At 37.5% G+C, this 25,972-nt stretch overlaps 1 protein-coding gene across 1 annotated transcript in view; it reads right to left on the bottom strand.

The window, feature by feature from the left end:
- PRKCE (protein kinase C epsilon) overlaps window positions 1–25,972 on the bottom strand; it is a 287,329-nt gene that overhangs the window by 3,376 nt on the left and 257,981 nt on the right. Inside the window, exons 12-14 of the mRNA XM_058801080.1 lie at window positions 24,572–24,710; window positions 22,085–22,273; window positions 17,726–17,872 (exon numbers count right to left, since the gene is read on the bottom strand). Of these exons, the coding sequence (XP_058657063.1) occupies window positions 17,726–17,872; window positions 22,085–22,273; window positions 24,572–24,710 (475 nt within the window). The remainder of the gene's footprint in view (window positions 1–17,725; window positions 17,873–22,084; window positions 22,274–24,571; window positions 24,711–25,972) is intronic.

Here is a 25,972-nt window from a genome sequence, read left to right as displayed (position 1 = left end):
GAAGGAATAGCAGTATGATGGTAAAGCAGGAAGCTGAAATTAGGACTGGTTTTAAAAAGGCTTTGGCATAGTAGGTGGTATGGCTGTTTCCTCTTGGATTTGAACATAATCATATCTCATTTCAGAGTCACAGAGTGAACTGATTTGATTTCCCCCAAACACAGCTCAGTGTTTCAAGTCTAAGTTAACCATTCCTTTATATTACTACAAGTGATATAGGCTACACCCATGTTTAAAAATCTGAGGTAAAGCTTCCAACAGCTCTCAATCCAAAACCCTTGAGCTCAACATTGGCAACTCAGATTTCGTAATACAGCCATATGTGATTGAGAGCACCATGCAAAATGTGAAATCCAGAGAAATCCACCTGAGAACTCTTCTTTATTTCAGTGGCATCAGGATTTTTCCCACACAAGTCTAAAGCACCTCACTCCTTCAGCAAAGTTGGGCCAACAAAGTGCAGCTGTGCATGTTCTGGGACAAGAGGTATTAAGAGAGACAGAGTTGGGGAGGCTGATTTGCTGTCCTCATGACACTCACAACAGTGACTATCTGTGACCACTTACTTGAAAAAACCACCCTAGGCTACAGCAGAAAATGTTCTTCATGGTCATTCCTTTGAACCTGCAGTGTTCACATTTTCCATGGTGGCAACACATTTCAGGCATGTACAGGTTCAGGGAATTGGAACAAACATTTTTCTTTAGGCTGTCTCTTTTCTCTTTGTGTCATGGAAACTAGTGATTACCTGGGTGATCCTTAATGGAGGCACACTGACACATGGAAAATGAGCTTTGTGCTCCTCCTGCCCATGTCTGAGAGTAAATGATACTGGAAATAGAATAGCTAGTTGACTTGCAAAGTAAAATGATAAATGACAAAGTCATACGTCATAAATATGTTAATATATTCAAAATGGGATATTTTAGATTACCACCTTTCAATGGAGGTAAACTTTTCTATAACATATATATATGTATATGTATATATAAATATGTGTTATTCATCAGCTCTACTGAGACATTAAACAGTTTTCTTTCTCCCAGTTGTAAAATAGTCACATCAACCTTTACCTACACTGTTTATAAGAACTTTATAGATATAGGGAAATAAAGATCTGTGTAAATGCAAGAGACTGTCACTTGTAAACCAAGTATTTTCTAAGTGCAGACAAACAAAAATCCACAACCTCTATCTACAGAATTCCATTAAAAAGAAAGGGATATAGACTTAACAAACACACACATATATATATTGTTTACATTTGAAATATTTACTTGGTACATAAAGACCTGACATGAAATGTAACTCTGAATTGCTTAAGAGGCATGAGGGACATGGCTTTGGACTTTATGAGGTATTTTCCGAAGTAATTTGGGCAAAACCTGCAAAATAAGGATGAAATTCCACCTTAACTTTTAAAAGCAGTACATTGCAACTGCGTCTACATTTTTCTTGTTCTCCATGTCCTAGCATGGTATTTTCACACACTCACACAATTAATTTGCCACGGGAATACTCATTAAAGCAGAAGAAGGTGAGTATTTGCAAAAAGTAGAATTCAAATTCAGAATTGTAGTTATATATAAAAGAAATGTGACTACCCTCACACTTTTATTATCTATCAAGGGCAAATAAACTCTCAAGTAGCTGAAAACAAATAGAATATATATTATTTTCAGGTTTTCATATTGAACATATTTGTGAAAAGTATTATTTCCTTGCTTAAGTTAAAAGGGTAAAATGACAAATTCCTCAAAGCCTATCAGGGGCAATTAATTCCCCATAGATACTTATTCCAGAAATCAGTAAGAGTTGTGAAGGTGCTGGATGAAACAGAGCACAGAAGAGTACATCTAAAAAAGGGTCCAACATTGGTCATTGGTGTATGTAAATTCTATTGATTAAAATGATTAATTCTATTGATTGTGCTGCCAGTAGGGAATCCCAAACACTTCTGAAAAAACAACTAAAGGTATTTGCTTAGATTTAAAAGCCTACTGTGTCTTAAAATATGACTTCAAGACCAAAGGAGGAAAGAGAAGTTTTTACTTTCTCTGATTTATAAACAATTCCATGTAGTTTTGGCAGCATAGATGTAAATCACCCAATTTATTAACAGGCAAGCAAGGAGCCATCTATGGATATGCTAACAGGTCTCTAACCAACTGATGAAATGAGATTAAACAAATCACAGGGAACAAAAGTGAGTGGATTAGCCAAGGTGGCACTCATAACTAGTGCTTCTTTTCAACAGAAAGATTTATTTGAGAAGCCCTCCTTAGCAACTTAGGCACTTTCTTCCTGAAGCTATGACTATTTTGCAAGACTCCATTTGCTAAGACAAAACAGGTCTGGCCACATTTCTGCTGCTATTGCTATTTTAATGGACTTGCACTGTGAATGCTCTGTAGGCCAAGAGCATGAACCATGCCACAGTTGCATCACGAGGGCTCAGGATGAAGGTTTGGAGGGCTGTGCCTGTCTCCTAGCAGGGAAGCTGAGAAAAGAAGGAAGATCTGCAAGGTAAGGAGAATATATGAAAGAAACAGAGTGCAGCTATTATCTGACTTTAAACATTAAAAAATCATGAAGATAAAAGGCAAAATGTTTAGATTGGCTGCTAAATGCATAATTTAAAATGCAGTAATTATATGGGTGGGATTCTGTTTATTTAGCCTGCAGCTCCTAAGACTCTGGGACACATTATTTTAAACTTTTCAGACTTTTTTCCAGGTTAAATTCTTCCATTTCAGATGGCTGAGGAAACTACAGTACTAGGAAAGAAGAACACCCAGAACTACAGCTGTCCTGCTAAACACACAGAAATTCCATTATGTTTCAGAGGCTCTTTTTTCTCTCTCTAGACTATCCAAGCCTCTTGTCTTTAGCTACACGAGAGCAGGGGCACAGCAGCTACCCACAAGCTCCCGACAGCAGGTGCCAAACTCCACACTGCACTGGCAATGACCAAAAAATAAAAAATTCCAATTCTAACTCTCATCAGAAAGACGGCTGCTCCACCAGCAGAAAATCTCTGGTACTGAGAAGGAATAGTGACTACTTCTTGTGCAGGACATGTGCTGGCCACTTATCTTTTGATTTTCCCAGCAGTGTGAATGCTTCAGAGGTCTCCTGTCTGAGCAGTGACTGTGTGACTTAGTAGACATGATCTGATTAGATGTAACACTTGAATTAATAAACCCATATGACTACAACCCATCAAGGATGATAATTTTTAAGTCAAAATCATATTTTATTCTATTCAAAGAGATAAAGATATCAGAAACTATAAAAGGCTATCTCTTGATAAAACACCATTTAATCAGTTTTTGTAGATGGCCTGTACAATTTTGGAAAAAGGGCTATTGGGTTATTTGAGTCAAAATGCTTTTTTTATTTTCAGATTTCTTCACATAGTTGTTAAAAGATGCTAGTGATAAGCCTACATTAAACAGTGGTTTTCTGAATTGTTTTTGGTTTTACTGTCATTTCAATAAAACATTCAATTTCTACCTGCAGTTACAAACTCAAGCTTACGAAAACCCCACTAAAATCTGGTTATTAAGCTTTCCAGTGTTGAGGATTAACAACCTTGTCTGTCAGTGATTATTAAATGACTTTACATGAATTTCAAAGTTAAAAAAGAAATTTAAGTTGATGTTCTTATCACTGAAAATACATTCAGAAAGTGAAAACTTGCCATTCCTTCCACTGATTACATGAACCAAATGTGAACGATGGGAGCCTTTGGTATTGAAAAGCCACAGAAGTCCTTGCAAGAAGTCACCTGACAGAGGGTGTTCCAAACCAGGGAACTCAGCAAAGCTTGGACAACTCATAAGATGTATCATGAGGCCAAGAGGCTCAGTGGACTCTCTTCTGCTTAATAAAGATTAAACTAATTCTCCAGTTTGGAGACATTAAGAAGTCTCTCTCTTTAGTCTTACTTATTTTCATTTAATTTGCAGAAAATCACTGAAGCCCTTTCAAGTCCACTGAAAGCTCAAACAGCTCCTATAACTGTGCTAGCACTGTCCAGCAGCTTCAAAGGCTGCTCAGAGAAGGTAAAAAAAACAGATGGAGGAGGTGGATAGGAAACAACACTGCCACAAAAGACTGGGTTTTGTGTTTTAGTCTGATTGTCTGACAAATTCACAATATACTGTTTAAATATAAACAATATAATATATTAAACAAAAAAAAATTATATAGAAGGCTGCTGCAGCTTTTGATGTACAGCTCCAGGGGCACAGGGCAGCAGGAATGGGACATGTAGCAAGAGTCACACTTTCTCATATGTATTGGTATCACTTAATTTTATACAGAATTTTGCTTCAATAAGTAATAAGTGATTCCCATGTTTGACACAGTATCATCAAGAAAAAATTCTTCCATCAGGATGATAAAAGCTCAAACATTTTGTATTTACCTCCTTTCTGTTAAGATTTTCAGATTATATTTATCAAAACAAAGGGAAACTCAGCCATCAAACCAGCTGGTTTGAAGCACAGGGTTATGTGGCTAACCTCACATGTCACTGTCCTCTCTTTCACCTCTCCTTATTATGATAACAAAAACCACAGCACAGGCAGAGATCACTTAGCACCACTGATTGAATCTCTTTTTGTAAAGGTGTAGTAGTTTCTAAATATTTGAGATGAACTATAATGAGCACTCACTTTTGCGACAACTCATGCTATTTATAAATAAATGCAGTATGAATATTTTAAAGGAAATGGGCTAAGAAGCACAACACCTCTGGCCTTTCAATTTATCCTCAGGATGCCTCTTCAGAGTATTTGCATGTCCTGAGAATCTGTATCAGTATAAGGAGTATTTCCTAGCTTGTCTGATTTCAGATAAGAAATATAAGAAATACATGTTATCAAAATAACACTACAAGTCATTAAATTTTCTCAGCAGGTTAATTGCTCTATTCACACATGGAACAGTGACAACACATTCGCCATGAGCTGTAATATACTCAACTGAAGCTTATGATGATAAGAAGGCTTTTGAATCCAAGTAGCTTTTTAAGGTATAACAACATTCATTACTTCCAAGCAGAGGGTGAGATTTGATTCTCCTAGACTGTGCTTTCATTAGAGGTAAAGGACACCACATTAAGTGAAAGTAGTGGGAAAGCCCCCCCACTCAACAAAGATGTTAATAGATAGGGAAACAGTATTTGAAAAGCATGTCAATCTATGCAGCCCATACTTTAATCTGCTGTGGAAGTACACAGATATTTAATAAACACCAAGCAAATTCACAAAACTATGGATTTTAAAAGGGATCATTTGTGATACACTAAACTGAAACCACATTTATACTGAAATGGCATTCCCTTTCTTAGGAATGTGAAATGGGTCAACTGGGAAGAGGAATAACCTAAACAATTAGGGGCAAAAACATTTAATGACTCCAGGGCCAGAATGTCAGCCTTTGTATGTCACTTTTACATAGACTTCCTCAAAACCAGAGCCTCCCAAAACCACCACCACAAAACAAACAGCAAGGCAAACAAAATCAAAGCTCTGCAGGTTCCCTGACAACCACCCTGTGTTCGTGGTCTGGGCAATGAACCTCTTCCAGCAGTCCTTGTGCATCTCTTGTCCTCCATGGCCCTACTTGGTGTACTCATCACCCTGAGAACATAGCACTAAAGTTATATACAGCAAAATGCTATATATATATAGCAAACCTTTGTTCATAGCCTGATTGCTACACAACAGCTATTTCTGTGCAGAACTTGGATGGAGATAGATTTCACAGGAGGTTTAGGGGAGCTCAGCACCAGCCTTCCATCTGTGCTTAGTCCTTTGCTCTCAAAATCCATTGTGTTCATCTTCTCAGGGCTTGCTTCCATTCGGACTCAATTGTGACACAGAGCTATTGCTCATTAGCTATGCTGTGGTAGAATACATTTTTTGAAGTGAAAAGATTGCAGGGAAAGAGTGCCAGCTTCTGAATTCCTACACTACATCTTCCCCTTAAGGTAGGTTTCTTTGAGATATTTAACCTTATGAGAAACAATTTCATATTTCTTCTTGGGAAGGGGAGGAAAGAGAGGAAGAGAAAGTAATGGAGCTATCATATGAAAATATCCTACAATGTGATTCCTATTGCAAACCTTATGATTATTCTGCAGTACAGATTTTATATGTGTGTCTGTCTAATTCACATTATACTGGCAAGCTTCCATTGATATCCTTCAACTGATATCCTCATCTGCTCTAAGGTCATGATCAGCCACATCACGTTCCCTCTTACACCCTGGCACACATCCAAGATTAGCCCATTTTCAGTTGTAGAGGTGCAGTTCTCCTGAAACTGCATTCCTACCACTGTCATAGCAGTGTGACAGGAATCAGAGCTGGTGCATCTGTGACAGTGTGCTGAACCACCTGCTGGTGTGTCCTCAAACACACGCGTAGAAACCTTTTGGCCTTCCTGATCCCTAGCACCTTGGCACAAAGGACTAACCAGACAATGGAGATTACTGGCAAAGCAGAGGAAAAAGTGAGGCACGTTTTCCTAGAATTTCAGTGGCTTCCAGGAGCCATCTGAAAAATCACTGATAAATTATCCAAATATAGATTGACTATGCACTGAGGCACTTGACCAGATAAATTCTGTAAAAGACCTACACTTATTTACTTTACTTTGCATTCTTTAAGCAATCGCAAAGACAAGGAATAAATTAAGGAGACTCTGATGTTAGTACATTGATGAGTGATGTAATGAAATATTTCAAGACACTCTGTGTATCCTGAATAAATATTGTCTGACTTTCTAACATTTTATTTTGCTTACAGTCACCTTTTCTTTACAGAAAAGTACCACATTATGGAAGCCTTCCTGATGATGACATTAAATTATATAGTAGTATCTTGTGATTCTGAGCTCTCCTCTATCAAGGAGCACTGACATGCATTGTGAGGCTGGATGTAGAAAAAAATTACAGCTTGAAAGGTGTGACGACACATATAGTGGGAGCGAAATTCCAAGACTCAGTTACAGACTAAAATAGTTTGCATTACAGGCCAAAGAGTAGGAATGCCACACAGTTTTTGTCAAGAATACCTACATTTCTGGAAATTTATGCTCTTTGATACTCCAGCTAATTAGTTTGACATGGGGGGTGAATATGACAGGCTTTCATACAGAAAAATGGTATAGCAGGTTTTACCTAAGACAAATGGAGAAAGCTACACAATGATGGTTATTGCTAAGACCACTGAATTGTTAGAGATTATATTCTTAAGTGTAATGAATGTTTTTAAGCCTTTACAAAAACAGAGCAAAATAAAGATGTATGTGACTTTAGTAAGCAGCTGAGGATGCTACCTTTGTTTTTATTTTAACTAATGCACATTCAGATCATAGGCTAAGTAAAAGACACTGTAGGACTATGCATGAATGCCTATTACTTATGCCACTCAATACATCTTCTTTCCACCTTTCTTCCAGACCCTGAGACTGCCTTTTTTAGAACACAGCTTTATTCAAAGAGCACAGCATGACATAGCAGAGTTTGTAGTGACATGACTTTAATTCTTGGTTTTGCTACTGATTTGCTTTGAGCTTGAGTAATTTTCTCTTCATAATTTATCTAGTTTTCTTCCTATTTTTGGTCTCCTAGGTGGGCTGTGATCCCTCTATCACTGTCAAAAATCTCCTGACTGTCTTTCACTTATGTGGCTTTTTGCACAGTGGGAATCCCATCTTACTGGGAATTTGAGCTGTTAATGCAGACATGACAGAAAAAAACCCTCATTCTCCCTTTCTTCTTGTTCTAGTCAAATATAATCACAATCTTTCCAAGAGTCATGGGCAGTCATGGTCTTCAAATCCTTCTTTTCCGTACTCCAGAGTTCAGCCAAGAGAGCTGCTGTTCTCTAGGTCCTTCACAAAAGTGATTATGGCATGCAAGGAACAAGATCTGTGCTTAAGGTTTTTAGCAAGTGTTTATACTGAGTGTTCCTCTCATCCCTTGGGATTTAAGCACGTGACCCCTGGAGCATGCTGTTGAGAGGACCAGGAACAAAATCCCTTATGCCAGCACAGCAGCCCAACAAGAGGAAAGCAGCAGCTAATGAAGTGCTAGGACTCCTCCCCATGTAGAGGTGTCTTCCCTGTCCTGCTACTGTAGATAAATAGCTACACACCAGCTGCTTCACTCCTCCCTCTGCCTAGCAGTGCACATGTCAAAGGAGTGAAGTTTTGCACTAGTATGCTGAGCTGGGAACACACACACTGACACATTTTTGCTGCCCATTTTGGGTGAACACCCTAGCAAGACCTAGTGCTTGCATTAGCATAGTGCACTGCTAGTACAGAAAGTTCTGCACGAGAAATAAACCCAAAGCCAAAGCTCTTTTTATATTCAATGTTTGCTGGACTCCAGCTGGGATGGGATTAGTCAGAAAAGGCTAGATTTCAATGAGTCTTGACTTTTTTTTTTTATAAATTCCACCTTCTGATAAAGAGCCAGATGCTACTGTTTCTTAATCAGCTGGTGTTTTTCCACTGATTTTTACTGACATCAGGATTAGGCCCAGCCCAGGAATATTATATATTATCTACATTAATATAAAATGAAATATTTCTGTGTGAATTCTTGAGAATATACATAAGAATGCAAGTGAACATAACAAGATTATTTCACTTAATGTTTTAAATAACTTCATGAAAATTGCACTGGAGATTAAAGCAGTCAGAAAGTGAAACAGAATTTGTGTTTTTCTGGGGAAGCCCAAAAGGAAAGCAGGTATGCTCTGGTTGCTTATCACTCTATCCTAAAGGGTACCACTTAACAATGTACACTTAACAGATGGTTATATGGACTTAATTGTCCAGTATGAAAATATTTTAGTGCTATAAAACCAGGACTTAGCAAAACCAAACAAATACTGATGGATCCCCAGTACAGAATCAAAAGAAGCATAATAAAAATTGTTTAACTTATAAATATTTGGGAACTTGCAGTGTTGGGAAGTAGCTTTCGAACTTCTGTAATTCTAGTGTTATGGTAATCACATCTACAAACAGTTGCTGGAGGCACTGACACTGAAGATAATTAAAAAAAACCCCCAAAATCAGACTAACTGAATGGGAAATTCTGGGAAAACAAAACCTTGTACATAAAAAAAAAAAAAAAAAAAAAAAAAAAACAACAAAAAACAAACAACAAAGCCAACACTGAAAGCCCTTAAAAATACCAGTTCACTTCAGATTTCTCTAAGCTGCAGATAGGCTCCTCAAAAGCTATATACTTATATCTTGGGCAAACTTAGAGGTTGTACAAAGTGCCAAAGTAGTTGAAGCTTTGAAAACCAAGGTCTTTTCCTTTGTTGAGGAAAGAGGCAGCAGTGTTCCAGACTCCTCTGTCCTGCCCAGCCACTGGACTGATTGGTCTGAGTTACACTGCAGGCATGACTATGGTAATATTTGTTGTTCACAGCTGCCTGCAGCAAGCTCAGCTGAGATCTTGAATTTCATTGCCTGAAAACAACCAATGCTTCTCAACCAGCAGCCACCTGGCTTACACTCAAACCCAGTAGCAGAAGAGTGTAACTTCTAGGAACCATCTGAAATTCAATATTCTGATTCATGATATTCTGTGACAGGGGCAGCATGCAGAAAAATTGTAGGAGGTCCACCATGATGACTGTCAGTAATAAAAAGCCTGTCTCAAAAGTCCACATCCATTTTTCTTTAGTTTTTTTTAAGGATGTATGCTAACCATTTTGACAGTGTACCCCATTTGTAATAATTTTTTTTGTATATCGATATTAATCCACGTGGTATCACTCTCAGAAGAAAGCCCATGGTTTTCCTATGCCTGAAATGTCTGCAGCAAGTGGGAAATACATCATGTTCAATGTGTAATAATGGTACATGAGGGTCTAAGGTCTGAAGATCACTCCCCAGTGCCTAAGCAGTAACACTTCATGCAAAGGCATGCAGTATAGCCCCTTGCGTGCCCATCTGCTAAATGCTCATTGCCATGCACTGATGACTGAATGGAAATATATCATGAAACTGAAGGGACACCTCAAGGTTATTAGGCCTAAAAGTGGACCTACCTTGACATTTTCCCCATATTGAAGGCCTTACCTTAAAGAGGGACATTCACACTGAAGCAAACTTGAAAAGAAAGAACATTTATACAAAAAGAAATTTACTTGGCCTGTAATTTCCTATGTTCCTTCTGGTGCTATTGAATGATACTGCATTTTACAGGATTTCTTCCCCACAGCGTAAAGGCAAAGTCATAATTCTGCATGGATGATGATACAATCTATCGTCACAAAAAAGTAGAGGTGTGCCAAAGAACCCCCACCAAAACAGTATCATGACTTCCCAACACTAGGTTAAAAATCCCTCATTAAAAAGTAAAAAAATCTTTGCCTGCAATCACTCATGTATGAAAATGAATCTGCAAATATAGAACTTATGTTTCAGGCTAACACATTGTAAAGTTTTCTCCAGAAACGTGGTCCCTCTTTAAGGATTCCAGCCATATTTCACAGTAAGCAGATGGTTGCTGCAGCAATTTGAACACACACCTCTCTAATTGAAGACAATTTTGGGGGCCATTCAGTGCAGCACCCACCCAGAGGCAGGTTTGCCTGTTTGCCTGTGCAAACAGCCCAGCTGACACTCCAGAGGTGCTGATTTGTATTTGCTACTTATTACCCAGCTTCCAAACACTGTGGGCATCCAGCTTCTCATTCAGTCATAGGCAGAGGATTGCCAAAATTTTGCCAGTTTTTCACTCATTCAGGGGAGGGGGAAAAGAAAATTCACAGTGCTCAGTGACTCCAGTTGAAACCCACGATAATTGGCTATGACTAAAATTTCGTATTTAGGAATGACTTTATTTCAAACCTTTGCTGCAGTGCAGAACTGAAAGAGGACACATTGCTGGCATCCTTAAGTCAAGACTTAACCAGGGAGTTCAGGTTCTCAAAGGAAACTGCATACAGACAATGTGGCTCAGACAGTGATAACTAAGGGGGGAGGGACTTCCATAATGGTTTATCATTATCTTAGAGTTACTGGAGCTGAGAAAGGTGCAATTTGAGGCTGAGAGGAAATCTGCTAACACTGAGGTCTGGTATAGCATAAGAACACTCTTCCAAGGGAAGTCCTAAACATCCAGTCAATTTAAAAGCAGGCTGATCTTTAGCACTTTTTTTTTGACATTCCTCAGTCATATTTTTTCACTGGCCCTCAACTTTGCCTGTAATTACCACAGAGGGGAAATTGAAGTGAGAAAAGATTAGATGATGCAGCCTGGACCACATAATGATTTTCTAGAAAATCTGGTGGAGGAACTTATATATCTTGCAATTCTTGGGTCTCTGGTTGTAGCTGCTAGATCAGCTCTCTACCCTAAGTCAGAACTGAAGAAGGAACATACAATGATTCAGAACACATTCTCAGTACCAATAGAAATTGAAGAGGCTGCAAAATGAAGTAAGGCATATTAGATGAACAGGCCAGCAGCAGCCGTTGCTCCGTAGTGCAAGATACAATTCTGCAATAGGCTATCCCATTCATTTTGTCTTTAATGCTCTTGAGGAAAGTGAGCTTTTAAAATGAAAAACCAAAAAATTATGAGTGCATTGAGAAAATTAAAATAATGCATTGTTCTGTGAAAGCTGCATGTTGACAGTGAATCATTGTAATATGATTTTGTTAACTTCATCTCCATAAAGCCACGCTATGAATGGATTGCCACAGGCACTGATAAAGCCATTAGGGATGAAACTTTGGCTTAATTGCTAGAAAGAAATACATATGGCAAACATCTGTTTTACCAGGCCTTGTATTACCCTCTCACTGAGAGTTCTTCAGCTTTTTCATGTTGAGGACATCTTAGACAGTGTCTCAGATTTTCCCAATACTAACATTGACAACAGGGTAGATGAAAGAGGCAGGTCTGTCTGTTGGCACGCACATTTGCAAGGGTTGACAATGAAAACTCAGTCTGAAAGGACAGGAGTGTCCATGTAGGTGTAATTCTACAGAAATCAAAAAGAAACCCCTCAGAGGGCTGGAGCACATCTCCTATGAGGAAGGGCAAAGAGAGCTGGGGCTATTATGCCTGGAGAAGTGAAGATCCCAGGGAGACCCTATATTGTGGACTTTCAATACTCAAAGAGGGCTTGAAAAAAAGAAGAGGGCCTGTTGCCATAGGACAGGGGGTAATGGTTTTAAACTGAAAGAGGGTAATTTAAACTAGTTATAATAAAGAAATTGCTTACAATGAGGACAGTGAAACACTGAACAGGTTGCTCAGATTGGTGAGAGATGCTCCATTTCTGGAAACATTCAAGGACAACCTGGACATGGCTCTGAGCACCTGATAGGGTTGATTAGGCTTGCTGCAGAGGGGTTGGACTAGATGATCTCTAAAGGTCCTTTACAATCCACACTATTCTATTAAATTGATGCTTACTGACTTCAGCCAAATGAGTAACAAATTTTAGGCAGTGATTTTCCTTCGTCACTGGCAAGAGGTACTGTGATACTGCAACTCTTTTTGCCACTTGTGCACTTGTTTCTGGGCTTTTTTCTGGCTGATTTTGCTGACATGTAAGCAGGCCACAGGTTTACTCTGGAGAACTTTCAGCAGGCCAGCTGTGCTCTGAGAAATGGCACAAAGAATTTATTGCACGGAACTGTAACAATACAAAATTAATCAATACATTAAAGCAAAAGCAGTAATCTGTTTCAATTACTGTTTTTAATGCATAGTTTGTATTTGGTATGGAGAGACAGAACCATCCCATCACGCCACATAGCAGGATCTACCTCACTTACCACCACATCCATAACTTATGTAAGAAATTGATCTACTGCATCATTGTTTTAATTTTTAAGATGGCAAATGCAGTTTGAAAGTGGAAATAAGCAACTCAACCAAGCCAGGAATAGAGCCATGGAAACAAAGAAAGCTGGGGAGCAGAGAATCACTGAATGCTATCAAGGTCTTTGTGGTTCTTGAGCAATAAATTATGTTGCAAACCATGGCCTGGCCTTATGGCTACTGATCATGGAAATTTCATATTCCAAAAGGAATAAAATTCTAGGAAGAATACATTAAAAAAAAAAAAATCGCAACAGAGGATTAAAATGCCTCAAAGGATTTCTGTCTCACAACAGTTGCTCTGGAGAAAGGGTATCTGTCTAAAATGGTACTTATTGCATGTGCAGTTACATTTTCACAACTTCATTCAGGGATGAATAATACTATTCAGAAATGTTCAAGACATGCTGTGAAACTGTAAGAATTAGGATTTAAAAACAGTAAAAATGATCTTAAAAGACACTGCAAAGTCACTGGAGTTTAGATGTAACCAGCATCTGCTGTCTAGCTGCTCAACAGTTTGCTTGATTTCTAATGTACATTCTCCAGAGCTATGATTTTTTGTACACTAGCTTAACATTTAGAATAGCTCTACATGGAACTATATTTGTTTATTTGTATACACACACATATGTACAATAATTTTACTGCTGAAAAGCCTCATGATCCTAGATTTATGAGAGGAAGAGTTGGCAGATAACATGCATCACAGGATTGAGTCCCAGCGCATTTTAACCCCTCTGTATTCTCTATTCCAAGTCATTAACTGCAGAAGCAAACATCCTTCCCAGCAGGTTTCAGAACCACCAAATCTGCTTCCACTGTCTCTACCCAGGACAGCCTAGGGTGGCACTTCTGTCACTGTTTAGCAATCTAAACCTCAGCTATTTGTATGAGTTCTCTGTTCAGGGCACTCATGCAAGATTTCAAAAAAACATAGGCAGGTTTTCAAAATCCTTTTGGTAATTTCCACTCTAATGCTGGACGCAGGAAGAAAATTCAGCTTCCAAAGCATCATTAGAATACTCAAATAATGTACAAACTAGAAAGACATTAATGGTATATTACTGGTATAATAAGGAACATAATTACATCCATCCACTGTGTGAATGAGATTTAAAAAAAACAAACAAACAACAAAAACCTTTAAAAGTTTGATGCAGTTGTTTTTTTTTCCCAAGCTCAGTTGAAAAACTCAGACTTAAGGCTGGCAGAGCTGAAGTGACACACCTGAACCATGGAGAAGCACAGCCTGACAATACCATGTAATATAGCTCCTCAGAAAATGTATTATGGCAGAGAAATGTTGGAAGGTAAGAGAAAAGCAAATCAGCTGTGCTAATCAGGGAACTCGTGTGTTTTGAGAAGAGTGAGGCAGAACAGAAGCAAGAATTTTTCCACAATACCACCTCCATGACCTCCCTTGGCAGATTATTCCACTGTCTGATGGGACCTCAGTGTTTGGCCATTTTCCCTAATGACTTTACTGTTTTAGTTTCACCACTTTACATTGCCTGTAGCTCATTTGAACACATCGTATTGTTTTATTTTGAAAGTGTTTATGATATAATCATAAATATTCCCCCCTTAGTCATCTTACTGGTTGGTCAGAAAATAGAAGACTACCTGTGTAAGTATATGCATTCTTGTATGTGCATGCAAAACTCAATTTCAATTTCAGACAGCTACATATGCATGGTACACTTTTTTCCTCAACACATATTTACACTCACACATCACATGCAAGAATGTCTATTTTCTGACTAGTAATCTGGCCTCTCTTTTCATAGATCTTTTCACAGAACTAGGCCCTCCTCAACACAAGATTAAAATATTTTTTAAATCCTCTCTTAATATTACAAATCGCTTTTAAATAATCAAGAGTCCTTTATTAATAGTAAAAGATGTTAAAAACCATAAAACATTCCAAACACAGGCATTAGTTATGGTTTTTTCATAGTTATTCCACTGCTATGGAACAGTTACATTTGTTACAGTTACAGTTGCAATCTGAATCAATGAATTTCAATGCTACACCCACAACTGAATTTAGAGAAGAACTCTCTGTGAAGATTTTAAAATAGATCATATTTCATTAGTGTTCACCTTCTTTCCTCTTCTCACAATTTTTCAAAGTGAGTGCAATCCAGACTAGCTTGGCAAGTACACAAAACTACCTTTATAGCACTTGAAATTTACTGCTCTCAATTTCTTTGCCATTTCTGAAGTTGAATAATTAATAATTATATTTCATTTGTGTGATCTTTCTCTCCAGCCCAGATCTATATCACATCTAACTTTCCACGTAATACATCATTCAGTTTTAAGAGGACAAAGAAAAATTTCAAGTATGACCTTGCACAAAGATTGCTATACAACAATAAAATCCAAACAACTGTAAAATTTATACAACTTGGCACAAAATAGCTGATGGATCATAAACACGGGTCATAAATATATAAGGTATGCTCAAAGTTATCAGTAAAAGCTGATAGAACCCAGTCACTGGGGAAGATAGCTCAGAGAGTGCAGACTGAGAACATGAAAATAATAAGAGATGCCTGTTACATAGAGTACATATTATCTGAATTCACCACTATAAAAAAAAAAGAGTTCAGAAAAAAATCCAAGCATACAGAGCTACTAGACTGCAGGAATCAAATCTGGTATAAAGAAAGTTGGTAGACAGAATATAGAAAGAATTAGTATGAAATCCAACATTAGAGAAGTAGCCTGAAGAAAAATGATCAGAAGTGTAAATAGGAATGTATAAAATCACCCTAACAATTATTAAGGAGCAAAGAACTGTCCTAAAATTATACAAATTTCAGACTACTCTGAAATAATCTGCAATCACTACTGAAACAGAACAATTCAATTAAAATACCATGAAGTAAGTAGAAAAGAGGAAAAGGAACAAAACATCAGGAATTAACAAAATAGGATTGGCTTTACAATATAATAACAATGAAATAATTACCAGAAAGAGAAAGAAAGCCCACTGAGAAAGCAGAAGGCATTTATATCAGCAATGAATCAAATCACCTGATATTGAAATATCTCCTGACTTTTAAGGACTGCCACAGTGGGAGTAGTTACAAAAATAATAAAAGCCTCATAAAAATACCTATTGTCAAAGGGACTGTGCATCTTGATCATGAAAGCAAAACAGCCAATAAACAGACTAGATGAAAGGAAACTGGAAATTAGATGCAGGCATAAAGTGAAAATAATTCTGCAATAGTTCATCATGACTTAAAAACAAAATTCTGATGAATATTGAGCAAAGCAACAAAAATTATGGTGAGATGAGAGGCCAAATTCTTGTGAAAACAAGAAAAGAGCTACACAAAAGCAACTCAGCTCAACACAGACTTTGCCCAAGTGCAGATATCTGAGAGCTGTGGAACCTGACTGGAAAACAGCCACAGTACTAAATAGGCTTCAGATAGGTACTAAAGGAGTTAGTTTTGGGGTTTACACTTCCTGCAGCAGAGCAGAGGCTTGTATATCAGCTCAGGCAGCAGCTGCAAGCCTGCCACACCTCCAGAGAGGAGCTGGGCAGCAGGGTGAGGGCTGGCTGCACCCCCAGGAGTGGGGCTGGCTCAGGCCAGCTCTCCCTGCATGTAGGGCGCTGTAAGGTTTCCATCCTCCAATACATTGGGAAAACCTTCCTCATGTGACAACACTGTACCTTACTATTACTCCTAGAAAAGGGCTCATAAGGGCTTTCACTCATGGTTGTCAATCCCTTTGGGCCTTTTCTGCACAGCTACAGAGAGAGATTTCCCCAAGAGTGGGCCCAGAGGAGCTGCCTCAGGCTCCTGCTCTGGACGATCAGTCCTGCTTTCCCCATCTACACAAGGAACTTGGGGAAAGGCATCTCATTGGACTCAAGTAAAGGCATTATATGTAACATAAAGCAATTCTTCAAAAACAGAAGGGACTTTTTCACCTCTGAATTTAATTCAGGATTTGGACTTGATTCCCAAGGTTTTTATTTTGCTCATTTGTTTTGCTTTTTGGGTGTTTTAATACCTTTGTAAACTATCTAAAGAAAGAAACAAACAAGAACTTTGACCATATTCACAGGCAAATCAAGCATTGTAATTAGGAACTTGTGAAATCAAAAGATGCAAATCACTCTCAGAGGATTTATCACAAAGCTAGCCTCTTGCAGTGTGTAAGCACAGAATAACCACATGCATTGTGACAATTGGTTAATTGTGTTTTCATCCAGAGAAACACCAGAATAAAATATTTTTGCATGTCTTTCATACTTTCTGCAGGTAGGGCTGTTTTTTACAGATTTTTGTTACTTTAAAATAGAAATACTTGGTTACTATCCAGGAAAATGTTAATATATAAATGTATCTAATAATAAGGTGTGTTTCTTCCCGCCAAGAAGCTGTTTTTTCAAGTTTCTTCACTTAAAATGTTATTCCTTATAAATTCTTGTCTGTGTTTTACTACAAAATCCAGTGGCCATCAGCAATGCAGAACTGTAAAGAGTTCACACAGAAAGTATAGAGAGTATACGTCAACTGAAAACATCTTTTCTGGCTATGGCATCTTTGAGAACACAGAATGTAATTAAAAATGTTTTTTGAACTCTCTTATGGTTTATGTGGATGAACATGAACATTTTTCTGTGCATTACATTTATTCCTGACACTTACCTTCACAGAAACAATGACAAAGTAATCTTCTCAGTGCCATTTTTATGTTACTGTTTCAGTCCTCAAAACACTGCATTGGGTAATCTCATTTCTCAGAAAAGCCAACAAATAGAACTGCCAAACCAAGTTTTCTCTGAATGTTATACAAACTGTTACTTACAATGCGAGGTTTGAAGGGTGGTTTGATTTTCCTTTGTTCTAGAAGAACCCAGTCAATTTCCTTGAAAAATGGATGCTGCTTGATCGCATCTTCCCCGTTTTGTGACGCCACACAGCCAAGTCGCTTGTTGGGATTCTTTGTCATGAACTACAGGGTGGAGAGGAAAGGAGGGAAATGTTAAAATATGAATGGCAATACCTGGAAATCATTTGCTGCTCAATTACACACTGTAATTCTTAAATTCTTAATTTTTTAGAGACAGTCCCCTTTCAGAAGGTCATTTATTCTGGCACTCCATATTTCAGAGGTTTTGGGAATACCATAAGATTCAGAGACTCCAAACTGTAAATTTACTGCAAGAAACCCTTTCAGTTTATTGTTGAGACCTCTTAATTTCATCTGACTGGGAGTGTTAAAGGACTAGATACTTGTTCAGCGTATCTACTTTCAGCTTTAGCCAAAAACACTAAAGGATCTTCAATCCTCCAGAGACAGAGAGAGTGATCAGTACCTGCAGAAAACTTCCCATGAGAATGGGAAATTATGTCATGTCCTCCATGACATAACTTGTACATTATCTTTCATTTTTAGTACACGATTAGTGTCAGCGACTGAAACTAACTGGTCTCCTCCAGTGTGGTAATTTATAAACTTCTCACATTTAAACTGTTACTATTCCTGTCAGAAAAAAGCTGTACAAGTGGTGTAAGACATTGATATCAACTGATGGAAGCTCATAATACTTTACCTGATTTTTCTCTATTATTTTTCCTTCTTTTATTAGCAATTGCTCTACTAATTTCCTAATTTGTGTGGACACAGAATCCTTGCAATTCAAGTAGCAATGAATGCTGTTCTTATAATCACAAACACATTATAGAATTAGCTCAATAGCTTTGCTATAACTTTATATTCAGCTATTATATAACATCTTTAAATTTAGAAAAACTGGACAAAGTAAACAAAATGTAATAATTGTTCAGTGGCTTTTCAACCTATGTATCACATTATACTATACTTCTGTAGGATAAAAAAGCAAATGCAGAATAAAATAAACTATTGTAGAGCATGCCCTTGCTTTAGTACTCTAGGTATTAGGCAAGTAGCTACTTAAGCCCCTAGATTGGTTTTAGATATCTAGATCAACCATTCAGAGGAGAGTACCCTTGCTGTCATTTTAAAAGTATAGCATAGATCAGCAAGGCAATTCTGTCTGTGGTCTCTGACATACACGCACCGTTCTGAAGATGATCCTTCTCTTTGGTCTTGAGTTCAACTGCTCTGCAAGTTCTTTTGCAAGTAGGCAAGTCATATCTAAACTACAGGAATCTTTTCTATGAGCAGGAGAAATTAAGTTTTTGAAAGGATTACTGTGCTTTGGTGAGGTCTCTTGAAAAACCACAAAATGCATTCCTACATTCCTCTGCTTTATTTCATCTCCAGGACTGGAGCAAGCAGGCCAGGAACTAGCAGCCACATGTATTGCAGAAACAGAACATGGAAACTACAGGATGTGCTTTTTGTACCATATAATCCAGGTATCAAAGAAGTAAAATATGATCCTAGTATCTACCATGCTTTATCTTTGTTTTAAACTGGAGACAGGGAAAGCATCTGGACATGTAACTTTTTAAGAAGCCCAGGACATGACGGTATGAATAGACTGTCCAGTTTAGTGCTGTACTTCACAAACTTCATGAAACTGTGAAATGGATGATGAAAGAGAATGTATTTTAAGAATGAATACTTAAACAAAAATATCACATGCATATATGAAGAAAAAACATCAAACTTCTAAAGCAGACATTTAATTGCATTAATTTAATCCCTTTCTATTTCTGAAGCAAAAGCTGACATTTATTCCCTGTTTATCACCAGCATCAACACTGATGCAACTGTCAGGACAGACACAGCTGTTAACTGCACTCTGCTGAAGAGATGGTTGCAAATGGAGCTGACAGCCATAGCCATAAACCTTTCTATGGCTAAGGCAGAAACCTCCTTTTCTGAAAGAAGAAGCCTTTTAGGATCAGCATTCCTACCGACTTAAGTGATAACAGGACAAAATGCTGCTTAGGGCTTGAATCAAGGATGATTAGGCTCCCCAAATTTTGCTTCTTGAAATAAATCACACAACTTAAAAACAGAGTTCTGCTTCTGTAGCCAGAGACTGCATCCCAGGACACAGGGAACACACACTGTAGAGACAACATCTCTCCATTGCTTGGGAAGAAGCAGAGAGCAAATTTCAATAAAGAATTGTTTTCCTTATTACACAGGAAAGAATTAAAATAGCAATTCCTGTCAATTCACCGAAACAGGACTAATAAGATGTGTGGATTTTCATGAGATAAGCAACACACTGCCTTGTAATACTGAGCTTTAATATCATCCTCAGTGTTTTGATGGAAATAACAGGAAAACTGTTTATTAAGAAAATAGGACAACATCGCCACTTAATACAAGAGAATGTCTTCTTATTAAACTTTCCTTATGTAGTGTTTGAAGGACTGTAAGAAAAAAAAACAGTTTCAAAAGAATGAAACTCATGTCTCAAAGCACAATGTGAGGAAATGAAGTGCTCCAAAATTAATCCCTTGCTACCATTCAGCAGTAAAATACATAGACGCCTCTTTCTTTCCTCTGTTTTTCCTGTTCTTCATATGGACAAGTATCAGATGAAGAACACAAGTTTCAAGCAAGTTTCATACCATACATTCGTAGGCAGCAGGTTGCTAATCCTAAGGAAATGTGTTTATTTATGGTATAAATTGCCACAGCTCCATTAAATTGTATCAATTTATGCCTGAAAGGCTATGACAGCAGCAAGGTACAAATCACCACTCCTACTATCAAAATGAAGAAAATTCTGTAAAAAAGTCAGCTTTAAAAGAAAATCTCCTGGACTCCAATGAAAATCAGATGTAGGTATGAAAACTGACAAAAACCCTTCCTTTACAATGTGCCAAAATAACCTCTGAGCTGTGGATATAAGCCTGAACTCTGCAGCTCAAGTCTATATATTTTAATTGCTGAAGTAAAATAATCAAACGGTCTGGAAACAGAAATGGATGCATGAAAGTATAATGTGAGCTAATAAAAAGTAGTCAGAAAGCTATCTGGGGAAAAAGGGAGAATAAGTATTAATAAATTACTGCCAGCAGTAAAAAAACCTTCATCTTCTCACTACAGTGAATGTAGCAAAGGAGATACTTCAAACACTTCTGAGAGGTTAACTTCGACTTCTGTTTTGAATCATTGCTAGAGCATCTCTCTTGCTCAGTAGAAGGAGCCTGAAGACATTTTCATCAAAAGGTCAAGATGAGAATTTCTGCAGAATGTGCTGTCAACTGGTGTTAAAATCTCAATTTATGTTTTATACACATTTTCAAAATAAGCCTGTATGAAGATCTCTGCAGGATTTTACATTATCAGCTGCCTTCTTAATTGAAAGTCTCCCTTACTCCAGATGCTGAAAGAAAAATATATAGAAAGGCAGAGCTTTCCCAGTTTCAAAGACAATGGAAAAATGGAATAAATAAAAACCAAGTTATTTTTTTAGGCCAAAAATCCTTCTCGGGTTTTTTGCCAACTCTGGGGATTGACAAACTGCTTCTGTATTGTTTTGCTTTCAATTTTGGGATGATACTAGCAGAGAAAAAAGAATTTATGTCAGTGTCATTCATAGTAATGAATTACTTTATAAACTTGACTTTATAAAGGTAGTCTAAAAACCAAATTTGCTCAGTGGTACATATTGGCTGATTTTAAAAACTGTGGCATTTGATGACACAATTTACTGTCAAGTCATCACTCATACTGAAAAATCCCAATGAGAACAGAAACAATCACACTAAAGTAAGACTGCTTATCATGTGAACTATAAAATAGAACATGCAGCTGTAAATAAAGGGCTTTAAACTCATCTTGATGACAGGGGAAAAACAGCAAAGGTACAGGAAATTTTGTAAGCGGGTAAAATAAAAAACATTGTTTCTTTAATTATGTAGTGCTTCCCCACTCTAGTGATGGGAGTACATGGCATATAAAATGTCAAAGTGATAGCACAGTTCTAGCTGGTTGGGTTTTCCCTGAAACATGAATCTGCAGTACACAGATTTATACAGTGTAGAACTGCGTGGAATACAAACATTCTGTTCCTTTCCCACAAGCAGTGCAATTTATCCAAGGCCCCATTATCCTAACAGTGGCACTTTGAACTGTGCTTGAACTCCCAGTGGTGACAGCTCTCAACAACTTTCAGCAAATTCAATTTTAATCAAGCAAAAAACCCAACAAATCAACCCCCAAAAAACCCATGAGGAGGAGGAGGAGGAAGGCAAGTAATGGAAGACTCACTGCTTTTAAAATGCTGACAGCCTCTTTACTGAGCCAGACTGGATACAACACATCATCATGAAGGATGGATTCAAAGAGATCATCTTCATTGTCAGCTTCAAAGGGGGGTTGTCCAGCCATCATTTCATACATGAGAACACCCAGAGCCCACCAGTCCACGGATGGACCGTATTCCAGCTCCTGGAGGATCTAGCACAGAAAAAGAGATTGGATTGAAGAGACAAGTGAGACAACTGTCTCAGCTGCACATCTGCTGTTCCGACATGATATAGCCCTTCTATGCCCCAGTGCCTAAGCAGGACTGGATCACACACTGATTTCAGTAACAGCAGGCAGGGTTTCTTAGCCATGCAATTTGCACTAGCACAGCTAAGTGTCAATGAGATGTTGTTCTCAGCAGTACTGAGAGTTTATCAGTCCCCTGAGTAAATGACTATGCTTGTGAGCAAAAGAGCTGCATATCCTCCCAAGCTGTTTAAAGCAGGTCACACTATAGGGGAAAAAAGATCACATATACAAAACAGACTGGTGGAAAATGTGAAACATTTCCTTGTCTCTATCTTGAACAAAACAAACTGAACCAGCTTCTAATGCTGCACAGAGATCATCTGAGAGATTTATTCTTGTCCTTTAGGTAGGACTGAAGGAAGCCAAAAGCATTTTTGTTCAAGTTCCTTTTACAGCATTGTACAATCCATGGCTGCAGAATTCACTTTAATTGCACTTGCTTTCAGGAAAAACTGGCTACAACTTCTCTTGTGGCACAAGTTCAACCTTGTAGCAAATACCTTTAGTGGCAAGTAATAGTTTAGCACGATGGAGTTTTATAGTAGCACTTGGTGTTACAGAACTACTGTTGTACCAGGAACAAGTTTGATTCTTGTCCCCTTTTCACTGGAAAGAAGCTTGCAGTTTGGCTGCATTGGTTCAGCGTGACAGGGAACCAGGGAAGGGGAGTGGGCGCCTGCTTAAGGTGAAGCTGGCTGCCTTAAAATGCCTTGGAATGGCAATAAATCCACCAACTCCTTACACAGCACTGCACAGTGCAGTGAGAAATCCCATAGTGAACTGCTTGGGCTTAGTGCTGTAGTTGGGAATCAAGACCACTATAAAACCAAATTCAGTCTTAACACAAGAACAGAAATGAGTTTAACATTTGGATACACAGGTCTGGATCCCATCCACATTCCTCATTGAAAGAAAATGATATTTTATAGCCATCAAATACAGAAAATTAGATGTATACTTTTCATGTCTTCTGGGAACTCTTTGGAAATCAGATACTACTAAATAAAAGGAAATTAAGACATATCACTACAATGCAAGAGAAACAGAAGCAGGAGATAGCTTCTGCAATTAACATGACAAATTGGAAGCCTCAGTAAAAGTTCCTGTATTCTTATTATTGCTTTATTTTCAGTAATAATTTTCAGAGAATTTGTCAAAGGATTCAATTAGTATAGAAATCAGAAAAAAATCCTACATAGCCCCAGCTACCACACTGGTATTTGTTTTCTTTAAATGCTAGAATACTTTTCAGACTCCATAAGACACACATTTATGTAATGACAGTTTCAAGATGATTCACACCTTATCAGTTGTGCTACTGAAGTTGGACAGCCCTGAACACTAACAGAATGGATTTATGATTTATTGACTCTAAGGAATAATAAATAACATTTTTCCTCACTGCAAATTTATGTTTGATGAAAGACAAATCAACAACACCTTTCCATTAAACCTGCACACTGAATATTCAAGTGGAAAGATGCACAGGTTACTAACTCAACTGAGCAAAGTCTGCCTTGCAGAATAACTGTTCAGTATTGGTTCATTTTAGGCACTTTGAAATTCACCTCATAATATTAAAATCTAGGATATGTCAAAGCCACACTACTCTAAGGTATTTATTTTATCCAATGACCACCTTGAAATGTTGCCAACTAATATGCAGGATCATATCTAGTTTCCATCTTTCTGTGCAAGTCTGTAAAGTAGCACAAGCGTAGTATCTTTCACAGATATTTTAAATAAAGGGAAAAGAATTATATTCCCTCAAAGGCTGTAGTCAAAACGGCATCAAACATATGGCTTCTTCTGTAAGAACATGTTCTTTTAAACCTCACTAAAAATAAAAACATTTTTATAACTACTTAAGATTACTAAGATTGCAATAGTCAGTTGAATCTAGCACCTTAAAGGCTGCTAAAAATCATCATAATGATGTTGATTCAGAAATGAGCAATTTGAGAAGAATAACTTTAATTTCAAGAAACAAATAGTAGAAAAAACACTCCTATCATCAAGGAATAGTGCTTGTAGGCAGTAGAGTAACCGTTTTCTGCAAGACTACCTAAGCACAAGTGCAGCAGAGTCTAGTCTGCATCTTAAATGTTTTCATCTACATGTAAAGAGTGTATAAAATGACACATGTAACAGTCTGATAAATAAGAATATTTGTACACTTAGTGCACTGCAAAAAACTACCTCTGGAGCTATATAGTCAGGTGTGCCACAAAACGTCGTGGTGGTCACTCCATTCAGAATCCCTTCTTTGCACATCCCAAAGTCAGCCAGTTTACAGTGGCCTTCTGCATCCAGAAGAATATTGTCCAGTTTCAGGTCCCTGAAATACAAAGGTCTCAAATTAAATCAACTTTCAAATTTTGATCATGTGCTCTTGTATTTCATAATAAACTATAGAATTTGAAAAATAAATGGTTTCCCAAACACCACTGAGAAACTGTCCTTCACTGCCTGTGCATGAAAAGTTGGTAGCAGTCATGAAATAAATCTAGTTAAAGGCAATAAAATAAAGAAGCAGGCAATTACAAGCATTTTGTAAGACTAAGCTTTTACTCTCTTTAGCTGCATGAAAGCACAGCTTTTATGTATTCAAGGCAGCTCAGAAAAGTTTGGGAAAGATTTCAGTTTCTTGTTTCCTACAGATCTATCATTCTGTCAATGCAAAATAGGTCAATGAAGCCAATCTCTATTTTTCCCATTAGCACTAAACAAGGAGTACCAATTTATCCATACCCTAGCAGTTGGGTTCAGTGAATAGGTATTTTCAAACTTGGATTACTTTGAATTTCATTCTTAATGTATAGTAGCAATTCAAAGATTGCAATGAGATGGATGAAAAACTACATTCCCATCTTTGGGAGCACCGTTTTCTGTAGCTTAAGGCTGCTCAAAAATAATTCCACAGGAATATTTTGCATTCATTGTTAAACAACATATCTTAGCAGCTATTTCTGATCATACAAACGTCTTTGTGTCAAAACCACACAATTGTCTGCTTATAAAATTGGGTTAGGTCAAAAAAAGGCTGGAAAAAGGATATCCACCTTTCCTGTCTTGCCCTCTGCATATTTTCTAAATATACCATTGATGGTTAATATATGTTCCAACACAATTAATGCTAGGTACCATTCAACTTACCTGCCACTTGCCTTAGACTTAATAACAAAAGGATCTGGAAAGTCAGTGCATAAAAGAACCCTTACCTGCATGAACTGGCCCCCCCAAGTAAAACCTCCTCATCATGTAGATATAACATATATAATAACATAAACATAAAACAAAGGCAAATAAATCCCACTTATATTGCATGTGTATCAAAACAACATTTGCTTTTTATATTTCTGTCTAGGCTTTTAGGTATCTCTGATATGTATTAAAGATATATAGTATATTTGGATATAAAATATATATATATATATATATATATATAAATAATATATCTATATTGTAATGTATGAATGATTGCATAGAGAGGTGAGAATCAAAAGCAGAGCACACGTCTTTAGGTGACTTTGTCGACACTTCCTGATCAGAATTCTTTTTCCTGGAATAATTACACAAATTTCCTTAGATTGAATTGAT

This window comes from Ammospiza caudacuta, chromosome 3 (assembly GCF_027887145.1).
Source record: "Ammospiza caudacuta isolate bAmmCau1 chromosome 3, bAmmCau1.pri, whole genome shotgun sequence".
Taxonomy (NCBI): domain Eukaryota; kingdom Metazoa; phylum Chordata; class Aves; order Passeriformes; family Passerellidae; genus Ammospiza; species Ammospiza caudacuta.
This window is presented reverse-complemented; position numbering and strand designations above follow the sequence as displayed.